The sequence below is a fragment of the Salminus brasiliensis genome, chromosome 15 (genome assembly GCF_030463535.1).
Source record: "Salminus brasiliensis chromosome 15, fSalBra1.hap2, whole genome shotgun sequence".
In the NCBI taxonomy this organism is placed as follows: Eukaryota; Metazoa; Chordata; class Actinopteri; order Characiformes; family Bryconidae; genus Salminus; species Salminus brasiliensis.
The window spans coordinates 36,781,609-36,794,108 of NC_132892.1; the positions used below are offsets into that span (position 1 = coordinate 36,781,609).

Here is a 12,500-nt window from a genome sequence, read left to right on the forward strand (position 1 = left end):
GTCCAAGAGTCCCCCAACGGTCTCTCTCTCTCTCTCTCTCTCTCTCTCTCTCTCTCTCTCTGTCTCTCTCTGTCTCTCTGTCTCTCTCTCTCTCTCTGTCTCTCTCTGTCTCTCTCTCTCTCTCTCTCTCTCTCTCTCTCTCTCTCACTATCTCTCTCTATCTGTCTCTCTCTGTCTCTCTCACTATCTCTCTCTCTCTCACTATCTCTCTCTCTCCCACGTCTTTCTCTCTCTCTCTCTCTCTCTCTCTCTCTCTCTCTCTCTCTCTCTCTCTCTCCCACGTCTTTCTCTCTCTCTCTCTCTCTCTCTCTCACTATCTCTCTCTCTCCCACGTCTTTCTCTCTCTCTCTTTCTCTCACTATCTCTCTCTCTCTCTCTCTCTCTCTCTCTCTCTCTCTCTCTCTCTCTCTCTCTCTCCCACGTCTTTCTCTCTCTCTCTCTGTCTCTCTCTCTCTCTCTCTCTCACTATCTCTCTCTCTCTCTCTCTCTGTCTCTCTCTGTCTCTCTGTCTCTCTCTCTCTCTCTCTCTCTCTCTCTCTCTCACACTATCTCTCTCTCTCTCTGTCTCTCTCTCTCTCTGTCTCTCTCTCTCTCTCTCACTATCTCTCTCTCTCTCTCTCTCTCTCTCTCTCTCTCTCTCTCTCACACTATCTCTCTCTCTCTCTGTGTCTCTCTCTCACTATCTCTCTCTCTGTCCCCCATCAGATAAGCCCACCATAACTCAGCCTTCCAGTGGTTCTGTGTCCATAACTAAGGGTGACACACTGATGGTGAACTGTGAGGCACATGGTAACCCTGACCCTCAGTATACCTGGACCAGGAGTTCCTCAACCATCACAAACTCCTCCCTCCTCGACATCAGCAACGTCCGGTCAGAACATCAGGGAGAATACACCTGCATTGCCTCCAACAGTGAAGGCTCAGCCTCGGTGAAGGTGACTGTTAATGTTACAGGTGGGTTCAGGTGAGATTCAGGGTAAACACACGTCACATTAACAGTTGGGTAAGACAGGACTGCTGCTGCATGCCCTTGTGAAAATGCCCATTTTTACTCCTTTAATATCTGCAGAAATGTGAATTACAGAAAATACTCTGATACTTTGACTGTAATTAAAGTAAAGTCGTGTTGCTGATCCTTGCCTGTCTCAGCGAGTTCGTAGCAGATTACAGATTTGAATGTAGACTGGATCAGTCGAGTGACCAGAACAACAGAACTCAGCTGAAGCGCTGGTTTTAGGAAACATCTGCAGGATTCTGTCTGATAAGACATCAGATCTGATCTCCTGATGATCTTTCTCTCCACCAGAAGACACCCTGCCCATCATCGCTAGCTGTGTTGCGGTTGCCGTGGCATTGCTGATAGCTGGACTCTGCACTTGGTTCTGGAAGCATTACCAACAAACGCACATGGGCCGCTACATCCTGAAGAACCTGACATCCCCTCGACACAACACCCCCGTGGCTTATTGTGACGTGGACCAGAGGGAACCGTAGCTGATGCTAATATGCTGTCTGTCAGAAGCTCACACTGCTGTTCTGCTGTTTACTGTAAACGACCTGCACTGTTCTGAGGTTCTAGACTGGGTTAAAGTCCAGTGATGACCCTGGTTGTCCTGGTTCTCTCACTCCTCTCACTGAGACCTCTTGGACCAGCACGAGGGGAGGAGCTTCACCAGTCACCCTCAGCTAGACCAGCCTCAGTCTGCTGATCTGCTGAATTCAGGTCTATCCCTGTTCCCTCTGAGAGCTCACATACACAGCTCTGCCTCTGCCCCCGACTCTGCCCCGACTCTACTGTATCTGACTCCACCCCCGACTCTACCGTATCCGACTCCACCCCCGACTCTACCGTATCCGACTCCACCCCCGACTCTACCGTATCGAACTCCACCCCCGACTCTACTGTATCTAACTCCACCCCCGACTCTACTGTATCTAACTCCACCCCGACTCTACTGTATCTGACTCTACCCCCGACTCTACCATATCCGACTCTACCCCCGACTCTACCGTATCCGACTCCACCCCCGACTCTACTGTATCCGACTCCACCCCCGACTCTACCGTATCGAACTCCACCCCCGACTCTACTGTATCTAACTCCACCCCCGACTCTACTGTATCTAACTCTACCCCGACTCTGCTGTATCTAACTCTACCCCGACTCTACTGTATCTAACTCCACCCCCGACTCTACTGTATCTGACTCCACCCCGACTCTACTGTATCTGACTCCACCCCGACTCTACTGTATCTGACTCCACCCCCGACTCTACTGTATCTGACTCCACCCCCGACTCTACCGTATCCGACTCTACCGTATCCGACTCTACCGTATCCGACTCTACCCCCGACTCTACCGTATCTGACTCCACCCCCGACTCTACCGTATCTGATTCCACCCCCGACTCCACTGTATCTGACTTTACTGTATATAACTCCACCCCTGACTCTACCGTATCTGACTCCACCCCTGACTCAAGCTAGCCCTCACTAAGGCAGTGCAGTGTGACTGAATGGTAGTGTGTAGAACTGTCCTCACCACCATGACCCAGTTCATTCATTAGTTTATCTGTAGGTGATGTGCATGGGCTAGAGAAGTTAATCTACGCTCACACACACACACACACACACACACACACACACACACACCGTCTCATATTCAGCATCATGCATTCAGAAATATGTGATTTACTTGTTTGTAATTCTGTGAATAAAGATTTGATCTATAGCTCTGCTTATTGGACATGATTGTGCTGTAGTTCTGTCTGCATACACGACTGGGAGAGGAGGGTGGAGGAGTGTGGAGCAGCCTATTATCAGAAGCTCTTAATCTAGCCCATGCCGGGCATTAGGCAGCGTGGAGCATTTATTAATCAAAATTCCTCTTTGCTGACGTCAGTATAGAGGTGTGTGATCTGTATAGAGGTGTATAGAGGTGTGTGATCTGTATAGAGGTGTATAGAGGTGTATAGAGGTGTGTGATCTGTGTAGAGGTGTGTGATCAGTATAGAGGTGTATAGAGGTGTGTGATCTGTATAGAGGTGTATATAGGTGTGTGATCAGTATAGAGGTGTGTGATCAGTATAGAGGTGTATAGAGGTGTGTGATCTGTATAGAGGTGTATAGAGGTGTGTGATCAGTATAGAGGTGTATAGAGGTGTGTGATCAGTATAGAGGTGTATAGAGGTGTGTGATCTGTATAGAGGTGTGTGATCTGTATAGAGGTGTATAGAGGTGTGTGATCAGTATAGAGGTATATAGAGGTGTGTGATCTGTATAGAGGTGTATAGAGGTGTGTGATCAGTATAGAGGTGTATAGAGGTGTGTGATCAGTATAGAGGTGTATAGAGGTGTGTGATCTGTATAGAGGTGTATAGAGGTGTGTGATCTGTATAGACGTGTATAGAGGTGTGTGATCTGTATAGAGGTGTGTGATCTGTATAGAGGTGTGTGATCTGTATAGAGGTGTATAGAGGTGTGTGATCTATATAGAGGTGTGTGATATGTATAGAGGTGTGTGATCTGTATAGAGGTGCATAGAGGTGTATAGAGGTGTGTGATCTGTATAGAGGTGTATAGAGGTGTATAGAGGTGTGTGATATGTATAGAGGTGTATAGAGGTGTGTGATCAGTATAGAGGTGTGTGATCTGTATAGAGGTGTATAGAGGTGTGATCAGTATAGAGGTGTATAGAGGTGTGTGATCAGTATAGAGGTGTATAGAGGTGTGTGATCTGTATAAAGGTGTATAGAGGTATGTGATCTGTATAGAGGTGTATAGAGGTGTGTGATCAGTATAGAGGTGTGTGATCTGTATAGAGGTGTATAGAGGTGTGATCAGTATAGAGGTGTATAGAGGTGTGTGATCTGTATAGAGGTGTATAGAGGTGTGTGATCTGTATAGAGGTGTATAGAGGTGTGTGATCAGTATAGAGGTGTGTGATCAGTATAGAGGTGTGTGATCTTTAAAGAGGTGTATAGAGGTGAGTGATCTGTGTAGAGGTGTGTGATCTTTACAGAGGTGTATAGAGGTGAGTGATGTTTATAGAGGTGTATAGAGGTGTGTGATCTGTATAGAGGTGTATAGAGGTGTGTGATCTGTATAGAGGTGTATAGAGGTGTGTGATCTGTATAGAGGTGTGTGATCTGTATAGAGGTGTATAGAGGTGTGTGATCTGTATAGAGGTGTATAGAGGTGTGTGATCAGCATAGAGGTGTATAGAGGTGAGTGATCTTTATAGAGGTGTATAGAGGTGTGTGATCTGTATAGAGGTGTGTGATCTGTATAGAGGTGTATAGAGGTGTGTGATCTGTATAGAGGTGTATAGAGGTGTGTGATCTGTATAGAGGTGTGTGATCTGTATAGAGGTGTATAGAGGTGTGTGATCTGTATAGAGGTGTGTGATCTTTATAGAGGTGTATAGAGGTGAGTGATCTTTATAGAGGTGTATAGAGGTGTGTGATCTGTGTAGAGGTGTGTGATCAGTATAGAGGTGTATAGAGGTGAGTGATCTGTATAGAGGTGAGTGATCTTTACAGAGGTGTATAGAGGTGTGTGATCTGTATAGAGGTGTATAGAGGTGTGTGATCTGTATAGAGGTGTGTGATCTGTATAGAGGTGTATAGAGGTGTGTGATCTGTATAGAGGTGTATAGAGGTGTGTGATCAGTATAGAGGTGTGTGATCAGTATAGAGGTGTATAGAGGTGAGTGATCTTTATAGAGGTGTATAGAGGTGTGTGATCAGCATAGAGGTGTGTGATCAGTATAGAGGTGTATAGAGGTGAGTGATCTTTATAGAGGTGTATAGAGGTGTGTGATCTGTGTAGAGGTGTGTGATCAGCATAGAGGTGTGTGATCAGTATAGAGGTGTATAGAGGTGTGTGATCTGTATAGAGGTGTATAGAGGTGTGTGATCTGTATAGAGGTGTATAGAGGTGTGTGATCTGTATAGACGTGTATAGAGGTGTGTGATCTGTATAGAGGTGTATAGAGGTGTGTGATCTGTATAGAGGTGTATAGAGGTGTGTGATCTGTATAGAGGTGTATAGAGGTGTGTGATATGTATAGAGGTGTATAGAGGTGTGTGATCTGTATAGAGGTGTATAGAGGTGTGTGATTTGAATAGAGGTGCATAGAGGTGTGTGATATGTATAGAGGTGTGTGATCTGTATAGAGGTGTATAGAGGTGTGTGATCTGTATAGAGGTGTGTGATATGTATAGAGGTGTGTGATCTGTATAGAGGTGTATAGAGGTGTATAGAGGTGTGTGATATGTATAGAGGTGTGTGATCTGTATAGAGGTGTATAGAGGTGTATAGAGGTGTGTGATATGTATAGAGGTGTATAGAGGTGTGTGATCAGTATAGAGGTGTGTGATCTGTATAGAGGTGTATAGAGGTGTGATCAGTATAGAGGTGTATAGAGGTGTGTGATCAGTATAGAGGTGTATAGAGGTGTGTGATCTGTATAAAGGTGTATAGAGGTATGTGATCTGTATAGAGGTGTATAGAGGTGTGTGATCAGTATAGAGGTGTGTGATCTGTATAGAGGTGTATAGAGGTGTGATCAGTATAGAGGTGTATAGAGGTGTGTGATCAGTATAGAGGTGTATAGAGGTGTGTGATCAGTATAGAGGTGTGTGATCAGTATAGAGGTGTGTGATCTTTAAAGAGGTGTATAGAGGTGAGTGATCTGTGTAGAGGTGTGTGATCTGTATAGAGGTGTATAGAGGTGTGTGATCAGTACAGAGGTGTATAGAGGTGAGTGATCTTTATAGAGGTGTATAGAGGTGTGTGATCTGTATAGAGGTGTATAGAGGTGTGTGATCTGTATAGAGGTTTATAGAGGTGTGTGATCTGTATAGAGGTGTGTGATCTGTATAGAGGTGTATAGAGGTGTGTGATCTGTATAGAGGTGTATAGAGGTGTGTGATCAGCATAGAGGTGTATAGAGGTGAGTGATCTTTATAGAGGTGTATAGAGGTGTGTGATCTGTATAGAGGTGTATAGAGGTGTGTGATCTGTATAGAGGTGTGTGATCTGTATAGAGGTGTATAGAGGTGTGTGATCTGTATAGAGGTGTGTGATCTTTATAGAGGTGTATAGAGGTGTGTGATCTGTATAGAGGTGTATAGAGGTGAGTGATCTTTATAGAGGTGTATAGAGGTGTGTGATCTGTGTAGAGGTGTGTGATCTGTATAGAGGTGTATAGAGGTGAGTGATCTGTATAGAGGTGAGTGATCTTTACAGAGGTGTATAGAGGTGTGTGATCTGTATAGAGGTGTATAGAGGTGTGTGATCTGTATAGAGGTGTGTGATCTGTATAGAGGTGTATAGAGGTGTGTGATCTGTATAGAGGTGTATAGAGGTGTGTGATCTGTATAGAGGTGTATAGAGGTGAGTGATCTTTATAGAGGTGTATAGAGGTGTGTGATCAGTGTAGAGGTGTGTGATCAGCATAGAGGTGTGTGATCAGTATAGAGGTGTATAGAGGTGAGTGATCTTTATAGAGGTGTATAGAGGTGTGTGATCTGTGTAGAGGTGTGTGATCAGCATAGAGGTGTGTGATCAGTATAGAGGTGTATAGAGGTGAGTGATCTTTATAGAGGTGTATAGAGGTGTGTGATCTGTATAGAGGTGAGTGATCTGTATAGAGGTGTATAGAGGTGTGTGATCTGTATAGAGGTGTATAGAGGTGTGTGATCTGTATAGAGGTGTATAAAGGTGTGTGATCTGTATAGAGGTGTGTGATCTGTATAGAGGTGTATAGAGGTGTGATCAGTATAGAGGTGTATAGAGGTGTGTGATCTGTATAGAGGTGTGTGATCTGTATAGAGGTGTATAGAGGTGTGTGATCTGTATAGAGGTGTGTGATCTGTATAGAGGTGTATAGAGGTGTGTGATCTGTATAGAGGTGTATAGAGGTGAGTGATCTTTATAGAGGTGTATAGAGGTGTGTAATCTGTGTAGAGGTGTGTGATCAGCATAGAGGTGTGTGATCAGTATAGAGGTGTATAGAGGTGAGTGATCTTTATAGAGGTGTATAGAGGTGTGTGATATGTATAGAGGTGTATAGAGGTGTGTGATCTGTATAGAGGTGTGTGATCTGTATAGAGGTGAGTGATCTGTATAGAGGTGTATAGAGGTGTGTGATCTGTATAGAGGTGTATAGAGGTGTGTGATCTGTATAGAGGTGTATAGAGGTGTGTGATTTGTATAGAGGTGTATAGAGGTGTGTGATCTGTATAGAGGTGTATAGAGGTGTGTGATCTGTATAGAGGTGTGTGATCTGTATAGAGGTGTGTGATTTGTATAGAGGTGTGTGATCAGTATAGAGGTATATAGAGGTGTATAGAGGTGTGTGGTCAGTATAGAGGTGTATAGAGGTGTGTGATCAGTATAGAGGTATATAGAGGTGTATAGAGGTGTGTGATCAGTATAGAGGTATATAGAGGTGTATAGAGGTATGTGATCTGTATAGAGGTGTATAGAGGTGTGTGATCTGTATAGAGGTGTATAGAGGTGTGTGATCTATATAGAGGTGTATAGAGGTGTGTGATCAGTATAGAGGTGTATAGAGGTGTGTGATCTGTGTAGAGGTGTGTGATCTGTATAGAGGTGTATAGAGGTGAGTGATCTTTATAGAGGTGTATAGAGGTGTGTAATCTGTATAGAGGTGTATAGAGGTGTGTGATCAGTATAGAGGTGTGTGGTTAGTATAGAGGTGTATAGAGGTGTATAGAGGTGTGTGATCTGTATAGAGGTGTATAGAGGTGAGTGATCTGTATAGAGGTGTGTGATCTGTATAGAGGTGTATAGAGGTGTGTGATCTGTATAGAGGTGTGTGATCTGTATAGAGGTGTGTAGAGGTGTGATCAGTATAGAGGTGTATAGAGGTGTGTGATCTGTATAGAGGTGTATAGAGGTGTGTGATCTGTATAGAGGTGTATAGAGGTGTGTGATCTGTATAGAGGTGTGTGATCTGTGTAGAGGTGTATAGAGGTGTGTGATCAGTATAGAGGTGTGTGATCTGTATAGAGGTGTATAGAGGTGAGTGATCTTTATAGAGGTGTATAGAGGTGTGTGATCAGTATAGAGGTGTATAGAGGTGTGTGATCTGTGTAGAGGTGTGTGATCTGTATAGAGGTGTATAGAGGTGAGTGATCTTTATAGAGGTGTATAGAGGTGTGTAATCTGTATAGAGGTGTGTGATCTGTATAGAGGTGTATAGAGGTGTGTGATCTGTATAGAGGTGTGTGATCTGTATAGAGGTGTATAGAGGTGTGTGATCTGTATAGAGGTGTGTAGAGGTGTGATCAGTATAGAGGTGTATAGAGGTGTGTGATCTGTATAGAGGTGTATAGAGGTGTGTGATCTGTATAGAGGTGTATAGAGGTGTGTGATCTGTATAAAGGTGTATAGAGGTGAGTGATCTTTATAGAAGTGTATAGAGGTGTGTGATCTGTATAGAGGTGTGTGATCTGTATAGAGGTGTATAGAGGTGTGTGATCTGTATAGAGGTGTGTGATCTGTATAGAGGTGTATAGAGGTGTGTGATCTGTTTAGAAGTGTGTGATCTGTATAGAGGTGTATAGAGGTGAGTGATCTTTACAGAGGTGTATAGAGGTGTGTGATCTGTATAGAGGTGTATAGAGGTGTGTGATCAGTATAGAGGTGTGTGATCTGTATAGAGGTGTATAGAGGTGAGTGATCTGTATAGAGGTGTATAGAGGTGTGTGATCAGTATAGAGGTGTGTGATCTGTATAGAGGTGTATAGAGGTGTGTGATCTGTATAGAGGTGTATAGAGGTGTGTGATCTGTGTAGAGGTGTATAGAGGTGTGTGATCTGTATAGAGGTGTATAGAGGTGTGTGATCAGTATAGAGGTGTGTGATCTGTATAGAGGTGTATAGAGGTGTGTGATCTGTATAGAGGTGTGTGATCAGTATAGAGGTGTATAGAGGTGTGTGATCTGTATAGAGGTGTATAGAGGTGTGTGATCTGTATAGAGGTGTATAGAGGTGTGTGATCTGTATAGAGGTGTATAGAGGTGTGTGATCAGTATAGAGGTGTGTGATCTGTATAGAGGTGTATAGAGGTGAGTGATCTGTATAGAGGTGTATAGAGGTGTGTGATCAGTATAGAGGTGTATAGAGGTGTGTGATCTGTATAGAGGTGTATAGAGGTGTGTGATCTGTATAGAGGTGTGTGATCTGTATAGAGGTGTATAGAGGTGTGTGATCTGTATAGAGGTGTATAGAGGTGTGTGATCTGTGTAGAGGTGTATAGAGGTGTATAGAGGTGTGTGATCTGTGTAGAGGTGTGTGATCTATCTGCACGTCTGCTGTCACAGGTCAGAGGGAGGGAAGCGGCGGTACTTTGTACAGACAGGGCTCAGCAGCCAGAAAGGAGTAAAGTGAGCAGAATCGGATCATTAGCCGTACTTTAAGATTACGTAATTATTGTCCATCTTCACGCAGCTGTCATACTTTTATGGCAGATTTAAATGTATTGAAAGACATTACTGATCATTACTGGAGTTTTCATCTCGATAAAGCGTGGCTCTTTAACTTTAGTAAATGTGAATCACATGTGAGCAAGTTTAACAGCTAAAGCTAGTTATCATGCACCTGTTTTCCACTATGGAGCTAGTTCCTTTAGCCTGTGTAAATTGGTACAATGCTCATTGCACTCCTGATATGTTCACACTTAGTAAAATACAGCATTAACTATGCCCTGCTGAGCAGTTGCTCTGGGCCTTTGCTTTGCTGGTGTACTGGGTCCTAAAGGGTCCTTGTTTGAGTTCACGTTAGAGGGGTAGGATGTGTCTTCACACCAGGACATGTTACTGTGAAGGAGCGTCCGTACTGTCTGCCGAGAGAATTCAGCAGCGCCATCTTTGTTATTGGTTACATTCAGCCAGCCGGTAACGCGGAGGTGCCGTGTGACGTCATGCTCTCGGTTATCACAGGACTTCAAATTTAACACCCAAACTCTGTCATCATAATCTCAGGAGATTTGAATCATGCCTCACTCTCCACAGTTAACTGTGCACTCTGGGAGAGCAGGGTGCTGGATCTTCTGTATGCATACAGTTCCTCTGCTCTTCCTCAACTGGGTAGACTGGATCACAGTCTGGTGTTACTGGCTCCCACCCATCAATCTGTGGTCTTTAGGCAACCGGTGATGAAGAGGAGAATCAGCAGGAATACAGCCACCCCCTCCAGCAGGGATGGGCAGGACGGAGAATACAGAGACCTGGTGACCGGCTTTGTTGAGTGGTGGGCAAGAAACCACCTACTTCTCAGTGTGACCAAAACCAAGGAAATGATAGTGGACTTCAGGAGGAAGAGGACCACCATGAGTCCCGTCACAATTACAGGTCAGATGGAAACCTACAAATAAATACCTGGATGTCCTGCTTGACAACTAACTGGACTGGACTTACTGATTTTAATAATTCCCAAAATTCAGAAAACCTCAGCAGGGGGAAGAGCCTTTTCTTATAAAGCCCCCCAGCTCTGGAATAACCTTCCAGATAATGTTGGGGACTCAGACTCAGTCTCAGTCTTTAAATCTAGGCTGAAACTCATCTGTTTAGTTCAGCTTCTGGTAATTAAATGTTTCTTAGATAAGGGCTGCAGGTCCAGGGGTTCGCGGACCCAGGGAATTGTAGTACTCTGAGATGCTGGAGCTGTCGTCTCGCTGCTTACTAATGGTCTTGTCTGTTTACTAATTACTGCTATACAAATACATTTGACTTGGAGGGTCAACACAGAGCCTGTGTAGAAGAAGAGGGTGAGCAGACTGTATTTTCGGAGGAGGCTCGGCTTCTGTAATGTGTGCAGTAAGATGCTGATATAAAGCTCAACTAACTGATCAAGAAGGCTGGTTCAGGTTTGGGACGCTCGGTGGTGGAAAGGAGGTCACTTAACTCATGGCCATACTAGACAACACGTCACACTCCATGACCTACTGGTCAGACAGTGGAGCGCTTTCAGTTACAGACTGCAGTAAGGAGCGGTGCAGGAGATCGTTTGTTCCAACAGCAAATACACTGTACTGCACCATCACTGTGCCGGGCTCTCTGAGCACCAGCTGAGCACCATCTCTGAGCACCAGCTGGACTACAGCTACTACATCTCTCTTCTCAGATGTAAATACACTGCCACTTTAAACATGCACCTGATATTAAACATTATTATATATCTAGTCCTGTATGTTCATTGATTTGTTGTATTACTGGGTGTACTGTGTACACTGAGCTGTCTGGGTATATACATTTCATATTTCATATTTCATTACTAAATCAAATCAAATCCAAAAACTCGGGTGCATCATCCCTCACTGTAAAACAAACAGAATACAAATTCATAAATAAGTAAACTAAATATTTACACATTAACTTATACTGTACATACACACACATACACACACACACACACACTATACACACTCTCTACTTACACTGATGCACTGGTAAAAGCTGTTAAATGTACAGGTCTATTATGATCTGAATGTTTACATTATTTACAGAAGGCACTGGATGGGTGTGAGTTCAGGTGTAGTGTGGGTGGGTGGGTGGGGGTTAGGTCTTTGTGGGTGGAGTGTGACTGTGCATAGGGTTTCAGTAGTAAGTGCAGGTGCAGAGTGTGTGTGTGTGTGTTGGGGGGGGGGTGATGGTACAGATGAGGTCCACAGTCCACTGCACTATGGTTCATTCAGCAGCTGAACTGCATGAGGATGGAAGCTCTGACTCGACTGGTTCTGGTCTTCAAGCCTCTGTAGCTCTAGCCGCTGGGCCGCTGGGCCACTGTGAGAACAGGCAGTGGGTTGGGTGGGTGGAGTCCTTGATAATCCTCCTGGATGCACCACCTGCAGAGCTTTCTGCTCTTGAGAGGTGCAGTTCCCGTACCAGGTGGTGAGACAGCCCATCAGAATACTTTCCACAGTGCATACTTCATACCAAACCTCCTCAGCCGTCTGAGGTAGAAGATGCCCTGATGTGCTTTCTTCACCACCCGTGTGGTGTGTTCTGTCCTTGTTAGTTCCTCAATAATGTGAACACCAAGGAACCTGAAGCTGCTGACGCTCTCCACAGTGGTCCCATTGATAGAGACAGGGGTGTGTACTCTCTGGGAGAGTAGAGGGAGTACAGGAGCGGGCTCAGCACACATCCCTGAGGGGCTCTGGGGCTGAGGGTCAGTGAGGAGCACGTGATGCTGCCCATCCTGACCACCTGCTGTCGTCCCGTCAAGAAGTTCAGGATCCAGCTGCATAGCGAGCTGTTCAGAGCTCTGTCTCCGTTCAGCTGTCTCTGAAAGTGGGACAGTGGAGGACAGTTTGAGGCATGCTGGCACGACTGCTGACAACACTGCAGCCATGCTCCACACTACTGCTGAGTTGGAGGCTATTCACATTGTGTGTGTGTGTGTGTGTGTGAATGTGTGTGTGTGTGTGTGTGTGTGTGTGTGTGTGTGTGTGTGTGTGTGTGTGTG

General features: G+C 44.8%; 1 protein-coding gene across 4 annotated transcripts in view; it reads left to right on the forward strand.

Annotated features, from left to right (window-relative positions):
• Nucleotides 1-2,725, forward strand: part of LOC140536191 (peroxidasin homolog) — a 56,717-nt gene extending 53,992 nt beyond the window's left edge. For 3 of the 4 annotated variants that reach the window (XM_072657883.1, XM_072657887.1, XM_072657888.1), the window contains 2 exons: nt 706-954; nt 1,307-2,725. In XM_072657883.1, coding sequence (XP_072513984.1) covers nt 706-954; nt 1,307-1,494 — 437 coding nt within the window. In that variant the 3' untranslated portion in view covers nt 1,495-2,725. The remainder of the gene's footprint in view (nt 1-705; nt 955-1,306) is intronic. The other variant, XM_072657884.1, reaches the window with a different exon arrangement.
• Nucleotides 2,726-12,500: the final 9,775 nt, after the last annotated feature.